Consider the following 25,228-nt stretch of genomic DNA (forward strand, 5'->3'; position numbering starts at 1 on the left):
TCAACATGACTGGGAAATTTGCACTTTTCATACATGAAAAGGGGGATCTTCTCCATGGTCCGCCATTTTGAATTTCCAGAAATAGAAATTTTTAGCTGCAAAACTCACTACACTTTGGTATTCATGCAAAAATCTAAATTAGCAGTAGACAGCACAGTTTCAATGAGCACCATAGATGCAATACCTACTCTGGCCACAATTTTGCACAGTGCACCTTCAAGCAAGAGCAAACAATGTTTTTTAAAAATGAGCTGCTTACAAATTATGCATTTTAGTATTCTTTATTGTTATGTTTCTTGTTGGGTGTGTGCCAAAGCAGTCGGCTGCCAGATCCATCTCCACATTTTTGATAGCGTTCATCTCTCCCTTGTTGCCTCTTCACACTGTAAGATATTAAAAAGCACACAAAGCAGAAGGGAAACGTTAGACTTAATGCAGATGTATGTGCAGGCACAAATTACATACGGATTGTGAATGAACTGACATACAGGTGCTGGCCAAAAAAATTAGAATATCATGAAAATGTTTATTTATTTCCATAATTTCCATCAATCATGTTACACTTTCATAGATTATAGATTCACGACCCACATTTTAAACTATGCCAATAATTTGTTTATTCTTGCATATTTTTGGCTTCAAGAAACATGAATTAAAGTAACTCACAAAATTAGAAGATTGTGATGAAATCACCATTCTCTCAGAAAAAAAAGAAACGGGTCATATTGTCATATCAAAATCAGTTAAATTCTCGACTCTCTAAATAACATGTCAATGTTTAATATTTGGTTAGAAATGTAATCGCCTTAATCACGGCAATGATGTATTTAACATTTCAGTCAATGGCACACATGCTTGACAGCATCAAATGCAAATTTGTTTACATGGTCTCATCAGAGTCAAACAAACTAAGGATATGGGTTACTGGAACCATGTCCTCTGATCTAATGACCTCAAGATAAACGAATTGGCTTTAGATGGTGTCAAACATGTGTGGTGGTAAAAAGCGATGTGTACAAAGGAAAGTGCCTCATGCTGAAAGTCAAGTATGGTAGTGGGAGTGGCATGGCTTGGGGCTGTGTGGGTGCCATCAACAGTAGGAAGCTGAATTTCACCAAAAGAAATATGCTTGTCAACATGTACTGTAACTACTGAAACAGATCATGATACTCCCTATAGGATTTCATTCGAATCTCACACACATCAATTATAGCCAGGTGCAAAATGTAAAAGTTAAATGCAAGGCAAAGATAAAACGCACAACAATGACCTCCCTTTTAATCCCTTTAAATTTCGAGACAATTCAGGCCAACACGGCCCCTTCTCAGACACTATGATAGGCGTGTACTCAATTTTGCACCAGCATAATTTCACAAAAATGGGCAAATATGTCATTTAAGTTATACAATTGGCCTTAATTTTCTTATGTAAGCTCAAAATATGTTGTATTACACTTTTTTGGGCGTTTTGGGAATAACTTGTGTGTTCAAAATGTTACTTTTCAACAAGGGTATACTCATTATTGCTGTGCACTGTATATTTGAATAATTTCTTAAAAATGTGGGAACATGGAGCAGCAGGAATAAGCTGTGGGACCAATGGGCTGTGGGAACATGACCCCGTACACAGAACATACAGTCAACCTAGCCAAGTAGACCGTAGGTATTCCATGCACTTTCAGGCCACCACAGAACAGCATCAGGCAAGTTCTGGTTGAGTGTTGTACAACAAGTGTGTGTGTGTGTGTGTGTGTGTGAGAGAGAGAGAGAGAGAGAGTAAGTGAGAGTGAGAGAGTGTGCACACCAGCATGCATGGGCTTTAATGCATAACATAAAAACAACTTACTTAATACATTCTGATGACGTCCGAGGGCTTCTTGAATATGTAGTGAGGCCGACCCAGCAGAGTAGAAGTCCTGTCCTTTCATTTGAGTCCTACAGCAGAAAAAGAATAAATAATTATGAATAATAGTTATTGGGATTTCACTGTGAAAATATTTAGTACAATTGGCATCCATGTTTACAATTAGTTTAGTTTATTGGTTTATTTCATCAGGGACCATGTGCAAAGTACATTAGTTACATAGTAAAAAAAAAGATGACCTGCACCACATTATAGCTAAAAGCTAATTCCCATCTGCATTCCCTGGGCAGGTAAGAAAACATATAACACACACACTAAAATATGTCATATGCAAAAACTACCATATGCTCAGTGTCAAAACAGGTATGTGCAAAACTATTAGTGGTGACCAGACTGGGTACATGAAAGCCATTTCTTCACTCCAAGTGAGAATGAATAAAAGTTTGTAATGCCTTATATGTGGGTGGGAAGGGCATTCCATTATTTAGTTGCTCTGCAAAAACAGATTGTGCAAATGTATGCTGTTACCCAGCTTGGGAGGCTACTATTTCCTCTGGTGGTAGATCTAGTTGTTCTGCTAATTTGTTCAGAGCAAGGATAAAAGTTTTCAGAGGTGGTGGAGCAGAATTGTGAATAATTTTGTGCACAAGTTGCACAGCAGAATATAGAATTAGGTTGTCAAAACTGAGCAAGTAATACTTGTCCAGTATGGCACAACACAATGGTGAAATTGAGACGGACGCCTGTCCAAAACTTTAAGATTTCATGGTAGTCTTGTTAGCCTGAGACCAGCTTGACATTAGTGTAAATGAGACATTATCATGCCACTTACATATGTCTCAGCAGGATCAACAGTTAAAGAAGTTAAATTGTCAGCTCATACACTCACATGACAGTCCAAAAAGGTGTTCAGTGGCGGCTTCTTCTCTCACTTGCAGCTTCATACACATCGAGCGATGTTGATGCCAGGTCGATCAAGGAATGACTGTGCCTACTGTTTACAATTCTACCCAAAGCAAAAAGAAAAAGAAACACAAAAAGGTTGAAAGTTTGTCATAGAAATACATAGAACATACAATAAACCTATTCAAGTAGACAGTAGGTATTCTATGCACATTCAGGCCACCAAACAACAGCATCAGGCAAGCTCTTATTGCAGGGGTCCCCAAAACTAAGGCCCGGGGGCCGGATGCGGTCGCCATGCCCTTTGACCGGCCCTCCACCTCTCTGCACCTCACTATTTGAACTGGCCCAAAGAAGCAATCCTCACAGAGAAAAAAAAGATAAAATATATATTTTTAAATATTTCATTTTGTTTATCAACAGGCCTTCCTACAGTTTAATTGTCACTAACCTAGTATGAATAACCAGAAGTTTCTTGTCTTGATAGTTTCTCATCTCACTGTAAACAGGCCTGCCATTTCTATTGTATCGCTCATAAACTGTAAATCACCATATTTTTCTAACCTTTCCTTGCTATTTTTACATGGTTAAAGCAACACCTGTGGTATTTCAAATTGATGAACTTTTTTGTGCTATAAATTATGGGCTATAAACAGGCAGTGGCCTAGTATACAGCCCACATGATTGATCCCGGCCCCTGATCACAGCCAGACGAACGATAATGTGGCCCCCCAGAGAAAAGGTTTGGGGATCCCTGTCTTATTGAGTGCTGTACACAAGTGTGGTGTGTGTGAGTGAGAGGGGGGGGGGGGGGGGGGGTGGGGGTGCGCGCGTGCCAGCATGCATGGGCTTTAATGCACAACATAAAAACAACTTACCTCATACATTCTGGTGGTGTCCAAGGGCTTCTTGAATAAATAGTGAGGCCATCGCCGCAGAGCAGAATTCCTGTCCTGTAGCAGAAAGAGAATAAATACTTATGAATAATAGTTATTGGGATTTCACTGTGAAAATATATAGGCCTAGTACAATTGGCATCCATGTTTACAACTCTCGGCTCATACCTTCAAATGACAGTCCAAAAAGCTTTTCAGTGGCGGCTTCTTCCCTCACTTGATGCAGAGGCAGCTTGCTTCATACACATCGAGTAGGCCTAATGCTGGTGTCAGGTCGATCAAGGAATGGCTGAACCTACCGTACAATTCTACCCAACCCAAAGCAAAGAGGAAAAGAAAGACAAAAAAAGTTTGAACGTTTTGCATACAACATGCATGCATGAGCTTTAATTCACAGTATTTTGATGAAGCCTAATCCATGTTATAGCCTATATCACAATGCAGTTATTAAACTAACAATACGGCCATTTAGGATTTGTGTAAATAGGCTACAACAATCAAGGAGTTACAAACTGCGTGATGTCAAATGAATTCAGCTCAAGGTGAGCTAATAGCACAACACAGAATGTTTGCTGTCGGCGGCACAACATGGATACGGTGATTATTAAGCCATCAGAAATTGATTGGAAATAATCGAACACATCATGTACATCACACTCGCACCTATACCTAGCTTTTTTGGCGAATGTTATACAAATCACAGCGGTAGTTACAGAACTACCGGTAGTAGTGCTAGTCGACTAGAAACTACCTTTGTTTCTGTCCCGTGTTGATAGGGTATGTTTGGGATGTTAGCATCATAAAAGATTATCACCATTACTGCTAACGCCGCTAAAATTGACTCAAATAGCCCGATCATGACACATTTTGAGTGGGTTCATCAAAAGCTTATGATGCCAGCCACAAAGACAGCAGCAAGTTAGCGCGATGCTGCGGTGTTATGATACAGTGCTCGGCCAAGCCATTTCACGACACAACAGAGGAGGTAATTAACTCACTGGACTAAAACGCTGAAAGAGTAGTGGCGACGGCGAGTGAGTGTATTTTACTTCTACCATAGTATTAAGTTAAATAATTACTTACCATCATTGAATGATCAAGTCACGACAGTGCAGTGTTGGACGAGACGCGACACAGGCGGATAGTTGAGTTCAGCTGAGGTAAACTGAAGAACGGTCTCTCTCTCTGAGGGTTCCAAAGTGACAGTTGGGGAACAAATTCAGTTTTGGCGCGTCCGGATTGCTTTATGTGGCCCGCACCCGCCACTCGCCTTCAAATCGGACTGAATTATTTTATTATGGCGCGTCCGGATTGCTTATACAGGCCCGCATCCGCCAGGAGTCTTCAAAACTGACTGTCAAACTACTGGTCCGGATCGGAGCTGCCGCTGATCAGTAAAATGACTGTGACTGCTATGCGGATCTGCTGACTTGAAAACGGACCCGGCCCAAATCTAATTGCTGTCTGGGTTAACACACACCTGTTCCAATTTTCAGTTTTCATTTTTATCCACTGACTAAAATAAATATTTGCATATGTGTAATCAGTGCCTTTAGAAAGAATATTCTAAATATTGGGCAATAGTTTCAACATATAGCCATGTGTGCTATTTTCTGTACATTCTGTATGTTCTGTGCAATGCTTGCAGATGTTTTGTCAGCATGTTGCACTGCACATAGCCTATTTTTCAACGTGTTGAGCAATACTCTGTAGTGTAGAAATTGCAACTATAGGCCTACTGGAACATTGCAATGATGCTACCCATTGCCAAATGTTTTCTTTGCATTAATTTTTACTAAGTAATACACTAAACTCCCATCCGCAAGAGTTAGTGGCACCTTTCAGGCCTAGACCAATGACATTTAAGTAGCCTAATGACGTCTTGAAGTAATTTTCCCAGTACTATACTTGAAATGAAAATAGTTCAAAATACTTGAAGTCAGTCTGGAATACCAAGGCACCATGAAGGTAAACTTTTATTGTGCTACATAGGCCTACTATACCACATGGCAGCATTATTTGACAAGTGTGGATGTGGTGATAACGTAGGCTACACCCACTCTATAGCACTTGGGGTTTGCATTTTGGTTAGAACTTGAAAGAACTGTTTGAATCCTCTCTGGGCTCATCAACTTAGTAGTTGCACATATCCGTGTGCTCTGTTTGTTGTGTCATATTTGGTGTTATTCTTCTACACTCCCTCCCTGAGACAATTTCCTGCTCACTAGACACACACACGCGCTCGCGCGCTCGCTATCTCTCTCTCTCTCTCTCTCTCTCCTCACCACATTCACCTCCGCTGCTCCTGTGGCGGTAAAAAGCTAGTGCAGCAGGTTGCTCCGCGCCAGACGTCTGAGCGAGGTCAGACAGTGTGCATGTCTGTGGCCAGCGCAAACGACTGATCCGCCACCAAAGACGGAGGGCGATAGTATGAGGTGAGAGAGAGACAGCCAGAGAGATGGCACGTGAGTTTGTGTGGACGTTCGTCGTGTTGCTGCTCCCGCCTCTGTACCACGCGCAGAGCGGAGACGGACCTGAGGATGACCAAGGTAGGACCAGTCCAGTTATTACAGATAGAACTTGTCTTGTAGGCCCACAGGCAACCTGTTCAGTCAGTCAGCTGTCAACAGGCAGGTCTTAACCCAATGTCAACTTTCCACTGATCTCCTTCAGAGGATCTGATAGGGTAGAAAATGTACATTAGGCTAGGTTTCTTTTAATCCAGCATCAGATACCAAAAGCCCAATTTAACAGCAAAAAAAGAACAATTTGTTTAAATAATATTAAACTGTTTTTTTTTTTAAACTTACAATGATACACTTAATAACTTTTAACAATGTTACAGTCGGTGTCACAACTAAAGCCTACATAGCCTTTACATTTTCTGTGGTGCACTGGTCTTCCTGTTGAGTTGTCAAATGCAGATGTTATATCACATGTGATAACTTTAAGTTTTATCTCTGCATTTCTGCCATCAGAGCCGGATATGGATTGTACCTCAGAACTGAGTTTGAAAGACAACTACTTAATTTGTAAGTTCACTGATGAACTTATCGGCACCAACATAACCATCAGGTAGGCCAATTCATCATGCATGCAGATTATTCATATCAAAGCGTTCTTTATTATTTTCTACAGTACATTTTAGTACTACAACATGCGCGCAGGTTGACTTGTAAGATGCCCGTCATAACACCTGGACAAAGCTTCTCGTTTGTCACTGACTAATGCTAAATATATATTCAGCTCCAAAGGTTTACTGGAGCCATTTCAACTGACTTTGGAAGGATCCAATTTCACCGTGCCTATCAAGAGCATCACACACGTTATCAATATCAATATTCATGGGAGTGAAAGAGGACCGATCACAAAGAATATGAAATTAATTGGTAAGCATTACAAGTCAACAACAATAAGAATACAATTTTTTTTCTGACAGACCAGACTATAAGAAATGAAATTCATCAATTCAAAAATTCAAGTTCATTTTTGTGTGTTTCTCTCTCTCTCTCTCTCTCTCTCTCTCTCTCTCTCTCTCTCTCTCTCTCTCTCTCTCTCTCTCTCTCTCTCTCTCTCTCTCTGCATGACTCATTACATTTCTGCACAGTGAAACTTCCAGCACCACAGACTGTAACTGCCACATACTTCAGCCCATCTGGAGATGTTAATATCCTTGTTCCCTATCAGCATGATCGTGTGAAATCATGGACGTTTGAAGCACATGTTTGGAATACAACGAATATAAGGGTGAGAAACATTATTTACAGTTTGAATTTTTTTGTTATTATAATGTATTACTATTGTTGCATATATACTGTTACTATCCAGTCTCATTTCAGACTATCTGTTGCTGTAGAACATTGCAAATTAAGTTATATGCAAGGGCTTCTTTTTCAACTCTTTTTGGTGGTGGTGCTTACTTCCTCTGAAATCTTAGAGCTGAAGTGTTTGGATCCAAATCAAAAGGGGAGATTTGAGGGCTATGGAGAGAGAGACAGAGAGTGACAGAGACAGAGAGAGAATTGCTGATGGAGGAAGGAGGACAGACTTTTGAGAAAGTAAACCTGAAGTAGCATGCTGTCTTTGCATGCGAGAGTTTTATTTTCACTTTGGAGGCCCAGCATTACATTACGGCTCCTCTCCCCTTTTCAGACTCTCAGGAACACCACTGGAAACTTCATCATTCCATGGGAAGATCTGAAGGTGGGCTCTGATTACTCTGTCAGGATTCGTGTGAAACCCAATGGCCACTTCAGTGGAGACTGGTCAGACTGGAGCCCCAGCAAAAGCTTCACAGTGGACACAGGTTAGGAAGGACTTTTTTGGAATAATTCATTACACATTTCTGTAATGTAGTGATTTACGTTGCAATAAGCACACATTTGAAATGCATGTTTTCTCTGAAAATAACATGGCTACAATGTAAGTACTTACACACGACAACTTACGCAGCTGTTGAAACTAGACTGTAAACCCCAATGTTGTGTCTTTCCTGTGTAGTGTGTGTGTCGTGCCGAAAAGCGAGTCCCTGCCAGAACACGAGTGCCTTCATTGAAACCAATGACCAATTTTTCAGATATTTTGCAGACATATCCGACACAATTTAAGATGGAAAGACTATCAATAAAGCATCTACATTCCTTCTGGAAGTATTACAAAGAGCTGGTTACAATTTCAGTATTATTTCCATAAAAGCATCGAAGAATTGTCATAACAAATGTTACGGTTTCATTCAAATAGCTCATATTAAGTGGAGGACGAGTAATGTTTCATAAGCATATTGTTAGTTCATAAATTATATAATTCATTCTGCAAAAATTAGTATAATTTTCTCTCAAAAAATGTCATTGGTTTCAATGAGGGCACTCGTGTTCTGGCAGGGACTCGCTTTTCGGCATGACATGTGTCCTAGTGTTTCTGTCTGGTGTTAGGGGGCTGTGTGGTAGGCCTAGTGGTGTCAACAATAATCGATTCGGCAATGCAATGCAATGCGGGGCATGGACAATTCAATTCAATGCAGCCAGTTCCGATGCAGCATTTTTTTAAAGTTTCAATTACTTCCGTGGATATTTCAGGAGCAAATTAATGTTAAATTAAATAAAAGCACTTCAAAGCATTGAAAACTGCAAGACTGATACAGAAAACAGCCAATAAAATGTTGCTCAGTATATGACTAGGCCTACTTGTATTGCCTCATCATGACTGATGAAACATTTGCTTTGCTTTCAGTAGAAATGTAATGCATTGCAATACATTGTAGAATTGAGTTGAATCGTAATCGAATTGTGAGGGCAGTGCCAATGCACACCACTATGTGGTAGTGCACTATTTCAGATAATATTGTCACTTCCTAAGATGCTATGACCTTACTCAGCCTTGCTGACTGAGTTCTCCTCCCCTATACCTCTGTTAGCGTGCTGATGTCCTCCTTTATATTTCATATGACAGTGCTATATTGTTTTTGTTCTCACCCATCAGAGCCTACAATGGACTGCTATTCAGAGCTGTCTCTGGTCCGTAGCAATTTAACCTGTATTTTTGCCAAGGAGCTAATAGGTACCAACATTTCCATCAGGTAAATAGCATCACTGTGACTTCAATGTAGTATTTGCTGTAAGCACTGCATACCCTCCTGAATTGCCTGACAACATGGCAAAATGCTGTATTATTGCTGTATTATTGTTATTCATGTTGAGACCAATAATGATTACTGATATACTTGATCATCTTTCATTTATTTATGTTACCTGTAATTTCAGCTCTGATCATAAACAGATTTGAATACTGATATACTTTATCATCTTTAATTTATTTGTGTTATCTCTTATTTCAGCTCCCGTCATGAAAAGATTTTGCAGAAGACTTTGAATGGATCTAATTTTACTGTGCCCATCCATTACATTATCCCTCCCATTAACATCAGTATTCAGGGGAAAGGCTGTATGATAAGGTTCATGAAAGACATGGGTAAGCACCACAGAACATTTGTGCGCAGCCTTTATTATAACTTTATTGTCACTTAGTGACCAAGTCTTAGTCTATTACAGGGGTCCCCAAACTTTTTTTCTCTGGGGGCCACATTATCGTTCCTGACTGTGATCAGGGGCCGGATCAATCATGTGGGCTTTATACTAGGCCACTGCCTGTTATAGCCATAATTTCTAGCACAAAATAGTCCATCATTACAAGTGATTTGCAAAAGAAGTGAGTAATTCACATGTTTTTCTATTTGAAATACCACAGGTATTCCTTTTAATATCTAATAACCATGTAAAAATAGCAAAGAAAGTTAGAAAAATATGGTGATTTACAGTTTATGAGCGATACAATAGAAATGGTAGGCCTGATTATATTACAGTGAGATGAGAAACTATCAAGACAAGATAGGATTGCTTCTTTGGGCCAGTTCAAATGGTGAGGTGCAGAGAGGTGGAGGGCCAGTCAGAGGGGCATGGCGGGCCGCATCCGGCCCCCGGGCCTTAGTTTGGGGACCCCTGGTCAATTCCATTACTTCACCCCTTATGCTGTTATGCTGTCGGTAATGTCATAGCAATTGTGTTAGGATGCAGTTGAGCAGAGTTGTATAACGTAGAAGTAGCCTAGACATACTCTCACAGATGTAATTACAACACAAGTAGTACTATAGTACAAAGTTGAAACCATGTAACATCGTACCACTAGTGCTGTAATTACATCTGTAAGATTACTTCTACTTTTACTTTATAAAACTCTGCAGTTGAGTGTTTTCAGTTGAGTGAACGGACCCACCTGTGGGCCCATCTGCACAAAGAGACTAGGCTACTTCACAAATATTGTTCAAAGGGAAAAAGTTTACCGCACACTTGCTTATCTTTGTTCATTTATTATTAGAGCGAACACATGTTTTGCCCCTACTCTCAACGCAGTAAAGGCAAAACACGTTGACTACTCTAATACTGTATAAGTGCGTTTAGCAAGAGTGCTGTAAACTTTTCCCTTTTGAATTTAACATATCTATCATATATATCTATCTATTTTAAAGACAGATCTTATCTTCCCTCCATAGAGAAACCATAGAGAAACACACAGTGGTGCTCTGCATAAATGTTCGGTAGCAAGTCTGCTCTGTGCTTGCAATGGCTCAAGTAAAGAAATTTGATATTGTTTGACAGCAATATTGATATCACGATATTGATTCAATATATTGCACAGCCCTAGTTGTAGCACGCTATACCTCCAGTTTGTTAGCATAATTCTGATAATTCTATGACATAACAGGGCCTTTAGTAATGCACTACGGCTTGGCCATTGCCATTCTGGTAACAGCAAATTTATAACATGGTGTCTTAACCCCTTAAGACACAGCATAGGATGGCAATGACCAAGTCATAATGTAATACTAAAGGCCCTGTGCACTGTCATAGTAGAGTAGTACTATAGTAGTTAACTTTCAATGTCTATTACAGCGTGCCACAGGAGGTACGGCGTGCATTAAGGTGCTACCAGGTTTAAAAAAAAAAGTTTGTCGGCCTGATTCAGCAATCCACGAGAAAGCATGCCTTTTTGAAGTGTGTATTTGGAATGCAACAGATAGTGAGGTGAGAAATAGGCTATTGTTCACCAACTCTCTCTCTCTCTCTGTGTGTGTGTGTGTGTGTGTGTGTGATTTATTTCTACTCAGTGAAACTTCCAGCCCCACATACTGTGACAGCTTTAGGAAATGGAAGCATTTACGTTCCATATAAGCCTGATTATGTGACCGTGTTCGATTTTGAAGTCTACATCTGGAATACAACAAGTAATATGGTGAGAAGTATTGCTTACTATTTTCAGATATTATCTGTTTGGTATGAGTGACATTATTGTTTAAGTTCAAGCACCCACAAATTGCAACTTTTTTATTGTCATCCAGAGTGATACTGTAAAACTGTGTCAATGGCTATGTTGACATGACGTTTTTAATTCAGAATGAACTCCATTTCATTCTGAATAAAGTTTAATTCCATGTCGAAAACATCATGTAAACACCTCTTAATTCGGAATTAAAGGAGAGATCAAAGTCGACGGAACTATTTAATTCAGAATTATTAATTCAGAATTAAAAACATAATGTAGGCTAAACTCAGTGAATGTAGATGAGTGTAGTTCTGTTCAACTCCACATGTACCTTTTGCAGCCATTACAGCTTCAACTCATATAAGAAGGCTGTCCACAAGGTTAAGGAGTGTGTTCATAGAATTTTTTGACCATTCTTCCGAAAGCGCATTGGTGAGGTCACACACTGATGTTGGTCGAGAAGGCCTGGCTCTCAGTCTCTGCTCAAATTCACCCAAAAGGTGTTCTATCGAGCTCAGGTTAGGACTCAGGTTAGACCAGTCAAATTCATCCATACCATACTCTGTCACCGTCTTTATGGACCTTGTTTGTGCACTTTTGCACAGTCATGTTGGAAGAAGAAGGGGCTGGTCCAAACTGTTTCCACAATGTTGGGAGCATGGAATTGTCCAAAATGTTTTGGTATCCTGATGCTTCAAGGTAGCCTAGAAATCTAGACGCCCCTAGAGGCCGCAAATTGAATTTGCTCCCGAGGTTAATGCTAGTCAGTGGAATCTTTCATCTGCCATTTACACACAATAAAGTCTATATACAGTAGGTTACCCCAGTCAGCTGCAACTTCGTTTGTGTGACGTCTCCAAATGTGTTACTTTTCTAAGCTTGTGTGGTATCGGATGTGATGCCATGTGACGGCTTGTTTGGGGTGCCTTGAAATGTTCCATAAATTGAAAGGATACCTCGCCTAAAAAAAGGTTGAGAAACACCGCATTAGAGCACCTTCGGGATGAATTAGAGAAGAGACTGAGAGCCAGGCCTTCTCGATCAACAGCAGCGTGTGACGTCACCAATGCGCTTTTCATTGCACCATCATCTACTATATTTCTTCTTTTTTAGACTTATGAGAATGGCCTTGGTGACATCATTATTCCACATGAAGATCTGAAGGGCGGCTCAGAGTATTTCGTGAAGGTGCGGGTCAGGCCGTCGCCCACGCAATACTACAGAGGACGCTGGTCAGATTGGAGCCCTCAAACAGGCTTTGTAATGGACAAAGGTGTTAAAAATAATTACTGTTTTTTCCATTTGTTATGCTGAAATAATGGTTGCTTTTTTACATTGACATTACATTACAATCACTTACATTGACATGTATGTACTGTGTTATCTTCATCATTATCATCATCGACATCATCATCATCATCATCACTATTATTTTTTTTAAATATTATTATTATTATTAATAATAGTATTACTATTATTATTACTATCATCATCATCACTGTTATTATCTTTACTATTATTATTATTATTATTATTATTATTATTATTATTATTATTATTACTCATATCACATATCATTTCAATCTTTATTGAAACAGATTCAGGGGACTATGAAAGTAAATTGAGAGAGTCTGGTGATGTGAGCTACCTGTATGACAATGTGGTGATGTCGACCATTATCCTCTGTGTCATCTGTGTTGTGTTGCTCATGGTGGGCCTGCTAACGCGACTACGGGGCCAGAAGTAAGTCTCACTCTCACACACCTGTGCATTTTGCCTGCTCTCACATCTGGTGCCCGCTTACACACATGCAACCAGCATAATCAAACTGTCGCCCCACTCAGTACTTCATCAGCCCCAGACATTCAGTAGGCCTACATTCATTTTCAATTCTGTATCTCAGTTAGCTGCTTTATCTGTGGTTTTTGTCTTCAACACATGTGTTTGCTGCTGCTCCAAACGATATTTGACTATCTTTTTGGTTTTAACTACCTCTACATCTACAGTACGCCTACTTCACTCTAGTTTTCACAATAGTATTCCAATATGTATTACACACCTCTATGCACAGTACACATTACTTGTGCATGTTCTGTAATTTGAGTTTGTTTAATTCTTTGCCTCCATCGTAATATAGTAATGTATTTTGCTATGTGTTATGTGCCACTGTAGATTCAAGGCCTACATCATGCCAAATGTCCCACATCCCAAGACAACTCTAGTCCACATGCAGAAATTTAATAAGGTAAGATTTTATGAATGATCGATTGTGTGTATTTGTAAGTACAGTATGTAGAGTACTGTATGCGTAGTTTGAGTACTGTACTGTAGTACTGTAGTACTGTAGAGTGTAGCCTGTTTGTACATACCATAGGTACATCATATATTGCATGTGCAGGTATGTACTGTATATGAACACTGTATGTGTATGGATGCACTGTGATCTAGTGTGTGGTGTGTGTATGCAAGTGTGTACTGTAATCTACTGCAAGAACTGTAGAGGTGGAGTATGTAGGATTGTGGCCAGATTAGGCATTGGCAACTATGCTGTGAATATGTAAATGGGTAGCATAACTTCTGGAGGTAAACTATGCAAAAAAAAACCATAAACATCCTTTAAATGTAGCTTATCCTTCATACACACCTCCGTCAACACATCCACTGAGACGTCTCATCTCCATGTACTGTATGCTGGCAGGGCCTGCTTCTCAGCTTCACGCCAGAGACCTTCAACGACATCCACATCAACCGACTGGACGAGGGCAGCAGCAGCAGTAGCAGCAGCAGTAGCAGCAGCGGGGGGATAAAGGATAAAGCATCAGCTCCGGCTCCAGACTCCATGCTGGACCACAGAGGCCAGAGAGAGGGGAGGGCGCCTGGGTCTGGGTCTGGCCCCAGGAGCCCCAGCAGCCACAGCCAGCTGAGCTGCCAGCTGCTCCTCTGGCAGCCTCCCCTGGGCCTGGGCACCCAGGACGGCTCTCTGGGGGACTCCGAGTCCACCACGCTGCAGGACGACGAGGAGTTCTGGGATGATGAACCAGAGGACCATGGAGATGGAGATGATGATGGAGAAGAGGAGGATGAAGACATCATGGAGGACCTGTCCAGTGCCGAGGAGCGACTGCTGGGGGGGACAGATGGGGACAGCGGCACGGCGGCGGATTCTGGGGACAGTCAGCCGTCCTCGATCGGCATGCGTAGTGCGGTGCAAGAGGGGCGCAAGGATGAGGCCTACGTCACAATGTCCAGCCTTTTCAAGACACAGTAGGAGCGTTTTGGTGGTGACGTGAGAGAGTGAAAGAGAGTGGAGGGAACGAAGAGCTCACTACCTGCTGGCTGTTGCATTGAAGTGAAAAATAACCATTGACTTGTCTTGACTCGGGACAACTATATACAGTGTATGTGATACTTATAGCGATGGTTCAGAGTAGAATCACCCTAATGCCATTTGAACCGTGACACCCATCCACCTTTACACCCAAAGTGTTTTCTGCCGCAGGCTTACATCAACAGAGTTGCAGTGTTATTCGATGTTTATTCCGGGTAGCTTGACTCAAGCGCATATGGATCCTGGGCACCGTCTCCAAACTTTCCCCATAAAAATAACATGTCATGACACCAAACTTCTACAGTATAACAAATGTGGTTTGTACTCACAAAAAGATGAATTTGAAACTTTGTACATAGTCCAGGAGTTTATTAGTAACAACACACGAGACGATTAGCTTTTCTGCTGCTAAACATCCGTCGACGTCACTTCCTCCAGCTGGGACTGTCCACTTATTGTAAGGTTTGTGTTTTAGTCCACAGCCAGGATATATGCACGAGTGTGGCATCGTCTTCTATTTATTAAACGTGGTAAAATTTAAATCCGAAGTGGTTAATTTCTAGTTGTAGCGCAAGCTGTCTTTTTGAGTTTTCCGCCTTCCGGACTCACGTGTATTTGTTTCCATCAACAAAGTCCCAGCTGGAGGAAGTGACGTCGAAGTTTGGAGACGGTGCCCAGGATCCATATGCGCTTGAGTCAAGCTATCCGGAATAAACATCGAATAACACGGCAACTCTGTTGATGTAAGCCTGCGGCAGAAAACACTTCGGGTGTAAAGGTGGATGGGTGTCACGGTTCAAATGGCATTAGGGTGATTCTACTCCGAACCATCGCTTTAAGAGTGTAGTGCTAAGCAACAGCAACAAAAACAACAACATGCGGCCCAATATCACAACGATACAGTTGACGCAAAGTGGTTTCACACATTTAAGTGTGAAAATGGCAGACACATACACACACACACATAGGTGCTTGCGCACAGGCACGCATGTGCATGCACATACACACACACACACACACACACACACACACACACACACACACACACACACACACACACACACACACACACACAAAGAGTGAAAATAGTCCTAAAAAAGATTAGTCTGGAAGCGATCGTCACATAGCCTAATTTCATCAGAACTATAGAACTAAGCAGCTGGGCATCTTCTTTGAGCTTGAAAGCTGTTTCTTTCCTCTTCAGTTATGGTTGGTGAAGAGGTAGTGCTACTACTGTACCAGTTGACAGATGCTGAAGCTCCATGCATGAGGAACGAAAAGTCTATAAAGCTCAAAAAAGAACTCCATGGAGGCTACTGTATATATTATATCAGAGAATTATTGTCACATGTTTTTGACCGTGAAGCATTTGTAGATTATGATGTCAACATGGACCACAGTACATTGTGAACCAAAGGAGTTAAAGAAAGAACTTTCAAAAGGGGCATTTTTGCCCACTAGGGGTAGGTGCCTTAGCACCACCTCGTCTCTATCTGTGCACGCCTATGGCCTGAATGAATTTGAATCATCAGTTAAACCATCTGTGATCAACACAGCCTCTGGTTCAACGCGGATCCTTCTTATTTGACCTCCCAGGTGACAGGGTATACTGTATGTTTCAAAAATCCGATGTTACACCTCTAGCTGCTTATACTCTTCCACGAGAGGTGACGACTGACCGACCTCTGCTGCTTCTGAAGGTTTTACAGTTCATGCAAACAGTCCTTGAACCTCTGCGGACTGCAGTTTTTTTTTTATTTTTTATTTTTTTTAAGGGACACTGTGTGAGGTTTTTAGTTGTTTTTTTTCCAGAATCCATGCTGCCTTTTCACTAATGTTACCTTTTTCGTGAATACTCACCACCAGCATCAAATTCTAAGTATTCATTTTGACTGGAAAAATTGCATTTTTCATACATGAAAAGGGGGATCTTCTCCATGGTCCACCATTTTGAATTTCCAAAAATAGCCATTTTTAGTTGCAAAAATGACTGTACTTGGACCATGCTAGAACATATTTGTTTATTACTAAGTAAACTTTCGTGTAAAGATCAAATTTGGCAATAGGCAGCCCAGTTTCAATGAGCAGCATAGTTGCAGTACCTTTTTTGAACATTTCCTGCACAGTGTCCCTTTAACAAAACCACAACCACTACTGGTCATTTCAACCAAGATACATATACAGTACAATTTCCAGACAGGAGTCAGAGAACATCACTGAAGCCTTACATTTCCTTAGTTGAGGCGCTGCTTATATTGCTCAACTGACAATTCAACAGGTTCTGTACAAATGTTCTTCAAACCAATAACCAGCACAGGCTTTGCATGCACATTTCCCTCACGCAAAGCTTGGATTGCCAGGTACATGGGTCTAGCACCTTATAGGCTCCAATATAAACTTCATTGTATTGATTCTCTCAGGGTTTTTTCATTTTCAAAAGGAAATGATATCTAATGTGGTACAGCTATTTGTTCTGCAAGTCAATAATCAACTGCATGCTAGCTGGAATCACGCTTTATCATTATGTGTGCTAATATGTATATATACACTTTTTAATTAATGTTTTATGTTGAGGAAAATATAGTATGATGCTGTTATAATATTTTGTTGAATATATACTTAAAAAAAAACTATACGGCTTGATGACAAAGTATCTTAGTCCCTTTGTATGCAATACATCTGATTTGAGCTAAGCGACTGCATTGAAAAAAAAACTTTCACTGAACAATGAAGCTGAAAAGCAAGCAAAGAAAAATATTGGGCAACAGAGCCTTTTATCAACAGATTGCACAATTCAGGTACGCCAAGAAGCAGCTCAATTGAGACATCAAAACACTGTTGGGTCGTTATTGAGACACATGATAGCATGTTGAACTCTTGAACGCATGAGTTTTTAACTGTCTAACCTAATTGAACAGTCATTGACCTATGACATAGATGCCAACCGACCCCTTTGTGTTCCCCCTTTTAGGCTTGCCTACTTCTCATATAAGTTATACTGCAGACTAATGCCATTGGTGTAACCTGTATAATCATGTTAAAAAGCACTGAACATTTATGAAACTCCGAATCATATTATCTTTTAATGAACAAGGCACAGGTAAAAATGCAGCTGTGATGTTCTTGCATGTCCATAGTGTATATAAAGTGGTATCATGAATAAATGCTATGAAATTCAACTGACATCATACTGCACGGGCTTGTTGTTGGGGAGGCACCATAAACACTCAACATCGAAAGACAAGATTCACTAAAAAAGACTCACCGAAAGGAAAAATAAAAGTAATGACTGGGAAAACACATGATTGAGTACATAACATTTAACCAACTATAACTTCTAAAAATTAAATTAAATTTAAAAAAAAAGTATTTACAGCAATACAAATAACTTCCCCCCACCCTTTTCAACACATGACAGACAGTTTCCATACACCCGGCTTGACTTATTGATTACTAAAAACCACAAAGGCACATATCATATGGCAAGGCACGCACATTTCAGAGTTTCCAGGCGCTTCTCATCATCAGGATGAAATAGACGTCGCTCTCGATGGAGGCGCTGACTCCGCAGTAGTAGTTCAAGAACTCCTCTTTGGTCACCTACACGCACACAAACAGCAGAAGGGGAAGGCACCGCTCAGCACACGCTCACGCATACCAAGAAGACGCAACCACGCAGCTGCAGAGTAGGAGAAAATGGAAAGTTTTCAGCAGCACATTCTGTACACCGTCACCTAGTGCGTCCACAGCATGCCCCCAAGTGTTAATGTAAAAAGAAAGAGGTGTCACAGTCATTGCCAAGGAAGTCAAGGGGAAGCTACAGGGAAGGGCTACAGAAGTTAGTCTTAGCACAAACTCACATACTTCAAGAAGAACCAACCATGACACACCATCAGAATTGGGGAAAATGGAAAGTTGACAGCAGCAAGCCTTCACAAAGTGAATCCACATGTCCCCAAGTGTTAAAAGTGAAAAGAGGGGTCACAGAAGGCACCAAGGAGGAGCTAGAGGGCCACAGAGAACTGTTTGGCTTTTGGGCTACGGTAAGAGTGCATAGAAACAATTAATGCAGGACCCCCACAGTGAGTCCTCACTAAAGTAGAAAAACAATGGAGAGGGCGAAGGAGAGCCAAGTCAAGGAGAAGCGACAATCCAGGGCTACAGAGAATGGGTTAGTTGCCTTTTGGGATATAGCATGTGGAGGATATACATTCGGGATTTCATTTAAGCTGGGGCCTTGCCTCATGGAGTATGCTGAAACCAAAGTTAATATCATTAAGAAGTTTGTTGTAAAGAAATGTGTGTTCTTCAAGAGCCTAACATGGTTGAAGGAAAAAACACCCAAAGCAAAACACCATTACATATAGCTTAGAAGATAAACAAACATGAAAGGCAACTAATATGTGTACTACGGTACTTTACTTTTCTGAGTTCAAAGTAGAGCAGACATTGATTTGCATACATGCAAATAAATGCAAATATTTCCATGTCAGAAATGAACATAGATTAAAATGGGAGCTCATTGGTGTGCGGTTCTTCCATACCATACATGAACTTCATGTTTTGACCCTGCATCTGGCTAAAAGACATTGGAGGTGCGTGAGATCTGTCTGTGATATGAATGCTATCCTCAGTTGTGTTGCCTTTCATGAGAGTTTTAAACGGTTAATCATTGTTAGTTTCAGTACTAGGATGATTTTGCTGCGGGTGAATGTGCAGTTACAGAGAGCCATCAGAGGATTTGCAACAGTTTGGAGATGGATGACGATAGTCTCACGTGTTACGTTAGGTCTTCAACACCAGAAGTATTTCTCTAACTGAGCTTCCAGGCATTTTTCATCATTATGATGAAGTAGATGTCTGTGTCAATGGACGCACTCACACCTGCATAGTAATTCATGAACTCTTCTTTGGTGACCTAACACATTGGGGAAAGCAAAACAACCACAAGTGCAACTTAAGAGTGCCACAAAAAGAAGAAGAATAGAGTCTTCACCTGTGCCTGCAGAAACCAAGGAACACACCATACTCAATGCAGTCTTAATTGCAGTGACTTACTGTACAACAACACATCATTGGAGTAACGTCCATGTTATAACCTGTAATGATTTCAGTGAGCAGTACATGAGACATACCTTTCCATCCTTGTCATCTGGGGAGTCAAAGCTGTTCAGAAACTGCCGGAACACCTGGTCTTCTGTCCACTCGCCGTTCTGATACTTTGGGTGGTGCTTGGCATTGTATACACCCCTCAAATCTTCGATGGTAATGACGCCGTCACCTGTCTTATCCAGCTTTCTGAACGCCTGCATGATCACCTCTTTCCTCGCATTTGACATTGGTGGCTACAAACGGAAGGTCACAGGATGAAAATGCAACAGTGAAGTGACCCTTGAAGTGACAATTATAATGACACTTATCATTATACAGTATACATAGTAGGCCTATACAAAGTCACATAGTACACATAGTGCCATAGTATAACGTATGAGTAATCCTATTAAATCTATGTGCCAGACTGAGTATGGAGATGTAAAAGGTTTCAAACAAATGAAATAATGAATACCCGGAGTGTGATTAGGAACTCATCAAAGTCAATCTGCCCACTCCCGTCTCTGTCGAAGTGCTGGAAAAGCCTTAGGGCCTCGTCTTTTTCTATCAGGACTCCATAGTCATTTAACCCTTTCATGAACTCCTTCAGATCCAAAGTGCGGTTGTTGTCATCATCCATAATCCTGAAGGTTCTAGAATAGTGTTAAGAGTCATAAAGGGTGTGTCAGTAAGTTACCGTATGTTAACATAAAAAGCACATGTGACCCAAGTGCAGTACAGTGTCTTGCTTTAGACAACATTAATATAATGAAACAAAAAACATACATCACACCAGCAGCAGTGTGTGTGAATGTGGACACTTTTTCCTGTGACAATGTTTGGTTAACAACACTAAAGCTCTGGTGTGTAATTTTAGTAGTTAAAGGTGCACTGTGTAGGATTGTGACCAGAGTAGGTATGGTAACTAAACTGCTCATAACTGTGCTATCTATTGCCAGATTTGATCCTTTCATTGATATTTACTAAGTAATAAACTACTATTTAGTATGACCAAACTACAGTAAGTATTGCAGCTTAAAAGGTTTATTTCTGGATATTCAAAATGGCGGACCATGCAGAAGATCTCCTTTTCATGTATGAAAAATGCAATTTTTCAAGTGATAATAAATACTTCAAATGTAATGGTGGTGTGGTGGTACTGTAGGTATTCATGGAAAAGGCAACATCTGTGAATGGGCAGCATGAATTCAGGAAATAAACTACTAAAACTATCAGCTACACAGTGCTCCTTTGATCTCCAAAATGTATGCTGCCCATCTGCAAATTTGATCTTGTATAGGCTACTACTAAATGAGAGTAGGTTGCAGGTGTCTGATTGGATATTCAAATGGCAGATAAATGATCCACCTAGTCAAAAATGAAAATGTCCAAGCCATAGGCCTAATGAATGGTTACAAATGGACATCGATCAAAAAAGTTGACAATTGCCAATGGGCGGCATAACCTACATTTCGTTACAAACCAGACACTAATTCACAGTTGGACAACAATTTCAAAAGGCTTACCTGCCAAGCCCTTTAATTCCAGATGAGCCTCTTGCTAAACACTGAAGCCTCAGGCGCTCCACGGGATCTGAAGTTGCTGACAGCTGACGCTTGGCGTTTACCACCATCTCCCGGTCATGTCTTGCAGTTCCTGCCATGGTCTTCTGTTCTTGGGTCAAATAAACAACTGGTGTGCAAGTGTAATACAGTATAGAAAGCTGACGCGTTGACTCTAGTTAAACCAGGGCAAACGTTGAAATGTCTATAAAGTAACAAACTAAAACGCCTATCAAATGCCTTGTTCTTTTCAAGTCACTGAAGTCACAAAATCTTCCACCTGCAACATCCTCATCACAGCCTAGTGTAGGTGGAGACCAGGGACAGTTGCAACAGAGGATGGTTGCTACATCTTACTTTTTTTTTTCTCCCATCAGAAGATATCTGATAACACTAATACTGTATGCCGGATGCTCTTTGTACAGCATGTGTATAGACTAGCTAGTGATGGGATAAAAAAGATGTTTAGATGTTGCAACCCCCCTGTTCTATGAGAACAGCTACCGTGTGTTAGCTAACCAAGCTTTGGCAGCTGATAGTAGACCTATGTCAACATTACAGCCTGTCGGCCTGTGTCCAGTGTTGCAATTATTCACATCATTTAACAACCTAAGTCGCTAGCTAACATGATCGGATCACATGTAGCGGACATGAATGTAGACCAACTGTATTGCTAGGGGAAAATAAACAAAAACATACCTGTTAACTTTGACAGAAATGTTCTATTTTTATCAACACAGAAATGAACTTCCAGAGAGCGGAACTGGCCCCTCCCCTAGTTTGAGCGTTCTTCTGTTTCCAAGGATACACATACCTCCTTCTGATTGGCTTAGCCAGCTATCACTGAGACGCTATGCAGGTAACTTGGTGATGGTGATGCTTTTGGATGCCACCAACTCAGGGTCAGGTGTGCCATGCCATGTGACTATTTTTTGCTACAGTGGCAAATACACAACTGATGTATGATATTAGATATTATATTTAGCAAATGCGCAAAGCAAATGCATTTTGAGCTTAGTGTACACTCAAGCAGGATATGATGCATGAAGAATTACTTAGATCATATGCAATTTCATTTAATTTCATTTTATTTACATTTGCATACAGATATGCAGAATGAGAATTAACTCGACATTTTACAGAAATAATAACTTCAATCTCTGCATACATAGGGTACACATCAACACACGTTGTGGACAGACACTATTTACAGCGAGAGCATGAAATCTCCTTTTATTTTACAGCGTTGCAAGGGATGATTAATAGCCTACTAGGCCAAAATGGATTTTGCAATTTCGATGATTTGCTCAAAACCATTAGACATTTTGAAATTTGCACCGATCTATAAAAGCAAGTAATTCAATTGGTATTTTGCACCTGTTTGTGGTGAAGCAGAGGCAGACACTCATGCATAGCTCACAGACAAAAGAAGGCAGCCGCATGTGTGAAAAAAACAATTCCAGACAGTTCTTTGAAAGACATGTTGAATTTGGTAGATTTCACGAGTTTCAGAAAGCATAATTTTGTGTAAATTCGGTGGGCCAACTAGGCTTACAGTACAAGACCACCACAGGACATGAGTATCTAATAATCATCCAGCAACCAGACTTCCATATAAACAGGAACCTGAATTAAGATAAATAATAACAGCAGGATTAATAGGACTAAGTACATCTCAAACCAGGAAACCCAAATCCACACAAAGAAGAGTCTCCACAGGAGACTGACAGACAGCAGGGAAAACAGCACAGCTAAACCACCACAACTGATTCCACCTCTCTGATAGGAGCCTACTACAGAAGTTTTGTACAGTCTAAGATCATTCAAAATGATCCAGCCACCATCCATGAATCATGATCATGAGCAGACAGACACAAATGCCATGTTCAGTAGTTTGACTATTTACGTTGTGCGTGCATCATTGGATGTCGTTCCATAGGCCTCCACCTGGTGGTGAAATGTTGCTGAATTGCCACCATCACTGCAGGCCATTTTGTGTGAAGTATCTGAAACGTTCAGTCTTGTGATTCTCCCATCAAATTTTACTTGGAAACACTGACAGCCATAACCTGGTTCTCACGCAGATGGAAGTGTAACGAAGATGCACGAAGCACTAAGGGTCTGCGCGAGAGCCAGGCTATGACAGCCACCCAAAATGGTATCTCCTTCCATTGCTGCTACACTCGACACTTAATTTGATCTTTCACTCAGTCTGAAGACATATACTGTATAGGGTACAGTAGCCGAATCTCAAGGATGGAGCTGGTTTTGCTAGGGACGGAAATTTGGAGTGATGTGCAAATTTAACCTCAATGTAGTAAAAAATACAAATAAAATCAGCAGTAACCAAGGCCATGCTCAGAAAAAAAAAACAAGATAAACACAACTAAGAACCATAACCCCAAATCAACACACACAACTACCAGTATGAACAACAAATATATAATACTAACAAACAATAACAAAATCAAAAACATTTTTGCATATAGTAATATTTACAACTGCCAAGTAAAATGTACACTTTGACCTCTTGTCTTCGTAATATAATGGGTTTTAAAATAAAAAAAGAAAACTGTGTAAAACAGGCTAAGACTCACTTTTTGTCTTGTACAGTACATGAATACAACTGCACGATGAGGATGAGGCAGTGAGGTGACTAACTTAATGGATGATAAATGATAAAACAATCACAAACATAAAACACTTTCTTGGGACACACTATTCAAGGTCACTTCATTGCAGCTTTTTTTGATTACGAAAAACTATTTAAACTCTAAACTCTGTTATAAATACTGTACAAAATCACAATGGCGCAACATATAATGAGAAGTGTCAAATTGGCACAGGTAGACCAACTTGGAAAACAAAGCCATCTAATGATTATACATACAGTGCCCTCCATAATTATTGGCACCCCTGGTTGAGATGTGTTAAAAGCCTTAAAATAAATTCAGTGTTTATTGCAGAAGAATACTGTCACACTGAAAATTGTAGGAAAATGTAGCCTTCAACTCAAATGAATTGTAAGAAAATAAAAAAATCCCTGACTAAAAAATAATTATTTTTCATTAAATCACCTGTTCCACAATTATTGGCACCCTTAACAATTCCCAGGAAATAAATATAATTGAAGCATTTCTGTCATTTCTACAGTAGTTTACAAAGTTTACCAGAGTATGTAGGAACATTTAATTAGTAATTCATCACTTCCTGTTTCCCTGGGGTATAAATATGACGTGACACAGAGGCCATTTCTCTTATCCACTCTTAAACATGGGAAAGACAAAGGAACACAGCATACAAGTGAGGCAGATGTGCGTCGACCTTCACAGGTCAGGCAGAGGCTACAAGAAGATTGCCACTCAACTGCAGCTGCCCATATCCACTGTGAGAGGAATAATTAAGAAGTTCAAAACAACTGGAACAGTGGTAAACAAGCCTGGACGAGGACCCAAGTTTATTTTGCCACCACGCACAGTGAGGAGGATGGTAAGAGAAATCAAAAGATCTCCAAAGCTCACTGTTACAGAATTACAACAAATGGTAGCATCCTGGGGTCACAAGTCTCCAAATCAACCATCAGGTGCTGTCTACACGCCAACAAGCTCTTTGGGAGGCATGCACGGAGAAAACCTTTCCTCACTCACAATCATAAACGCAAGCATCTGGAGTTCGCCAAGCGGTATTGGGGCTTCAACTGGGACCGTGTGCTTTGGTCAGATGAGACCAAGATTGAGCTTTTTGGCAACAAACACTCTAAGTGGGTCTGG

At 40.5% G+C, this 25,228-nt stretch overlaps 3 protein-coding genes and 1 long non-coding RNA gene across 8 annotated transcripts; 2 read left to right on the top strand and 2 right to left on the bottom strand.

Moving 5' to 3' along the window:
• Positions 1 to 274: 274 nt before the first annotated feature.
• LOC134458865 (uncharacterized) lies at positions 275 to 3,671 on the bottom strand. Of its 3 annotated transcripts, none has more exons than XR_010036672.1 (4): positions 3,652 to 3,671; positions 2,753 to 2,869; positions 1,846 to 1,934; positions 275 to 383 (listed from the first exon to the last, which is right to left on the bottom strand). It is a non-coding gene; the product is annotated as an uncharacterized LOC134458865 (long non-coding RNA). The 3 variants fall into 3 exon arrangements; XR_010036673.1 differs by lacking the exon at positions 3,652 to 3,671 and adding an exon at positions 2,979 to 3,015; XR_010036671.1 differs by lacking the exon at positions 3,652 to 3,671 and having other exon boundaries at positions 2,753 to 3,008.
• Positions 3,672 to 5,643: 1,972 nt separating this feature from the next.
• LOC134458866 (interleukin-7 receptor subunit alpha-like) lies at positions 5,644 to 12,795 on the top strand. Its single transcript, XM_063211258.1, has 9 exons — positions 5,644 to 6,211; positions 6,641 to 6,737; positions 6,909 to 7,051; positions 7,270 to 7,409; positions 7,815 to 7,968; positions 9,141 to 9,237; positions 9,496 to 9,629; positions 11,323 to 11,447; positions 12,591 to 12,795. Exons 1-9 carry the CDS (start codon positions 6,121 to 6,123, stop codon positions 12,789 to 12,791), a joined length of 1,182 nt encoding a protein of 393 aa, XP_063067328.1. The 5' UTR covers positions 5,644 to 6,120; the 3' UTR covers positions 12,792 to 12,795.
• A 313-nt stretch (positions 12,796 to 13,108) lies between these two features.
• il7r (interleukin 7 receptor) lies at positions 13,109 to 14,883 on the top strand. Its single transcript, XM_063211259.1, has 3 exons — positions 13,109 to 13,220; positions 13,650 to 13,722; positions 14,176 to 14,883. Exons 1-3 carry the CDS (start codon positions 13,144 to 13,146, stop codon positions 14,743 to 14,745), a joined length of 720 nt encoding a protein of 239 aa, XP_063067329.1. The 5' UTR covers positions 13,109 to 13,143; the 3' UTR covers positions 14,746 to 14,883.
• Positions 14,884 to 17,869: 2,986 nt separating this feature from the next.
• capslb (calcyphosine-like b) lies at positions 17,870 to 22,232 on the bottom strand. 3 transcript variants are annotated; one of them, XM_063211260.1, is made up of 5 exons: positions 22,158 to 22,232; positions 21,423 to 21,565; positions 20,372 to 20,549; positions 19,941 to 20,150; positions 17,870 to 18,405 (listed from the first exon to the last, which is right to left on the bottom strand). In XM_063211260.1, the coding sequence occupies exons 2-5, from the start codon at positions 21,557 to 21,559 to the stop codon at positions 18,304 to 18,306; spliced, it is 627 nt and encodes a 208-aa protein (XP_063067330.1). In that variant the 5' UTR covers positions 21,560 to 21,565; positions 22,158 to 22,232; the 3' UTR covers positions 17,870 to 18,303. The 3 variants fall into 3 exon arrangements, with proteins under 3 accessions (XP_063067330.1, XP_063067331.1, XP_063067332.1); XM_063211261.1 differs by having other exon boundaries at positions 21,423 to 21,570; positions 22,158 to 22,226; XM_063211262.1 differs by having other exon boundaries at positions 21,423 to 21,588; positions 22,158 to 22,226.
• Between the last annotated feature and the right edge of the window lie 2,996 nt (positions 22,233 to 25,228).

This window comes from Engraulis encrasicolus, chromosome 11, assembly GCF_034702125.1.
Source record: "Engraulis encrasicolus isolate BLACKSEA-1 chromosome 11, IST_EnEncr_1.0, whole genome shotgun sequence".
NCBI lineage: Eukaryota > Metazoa > Chordata > Actinopteri > Clupeiformes > Engraulidae > Engraulis > Engraulis encrasicolus.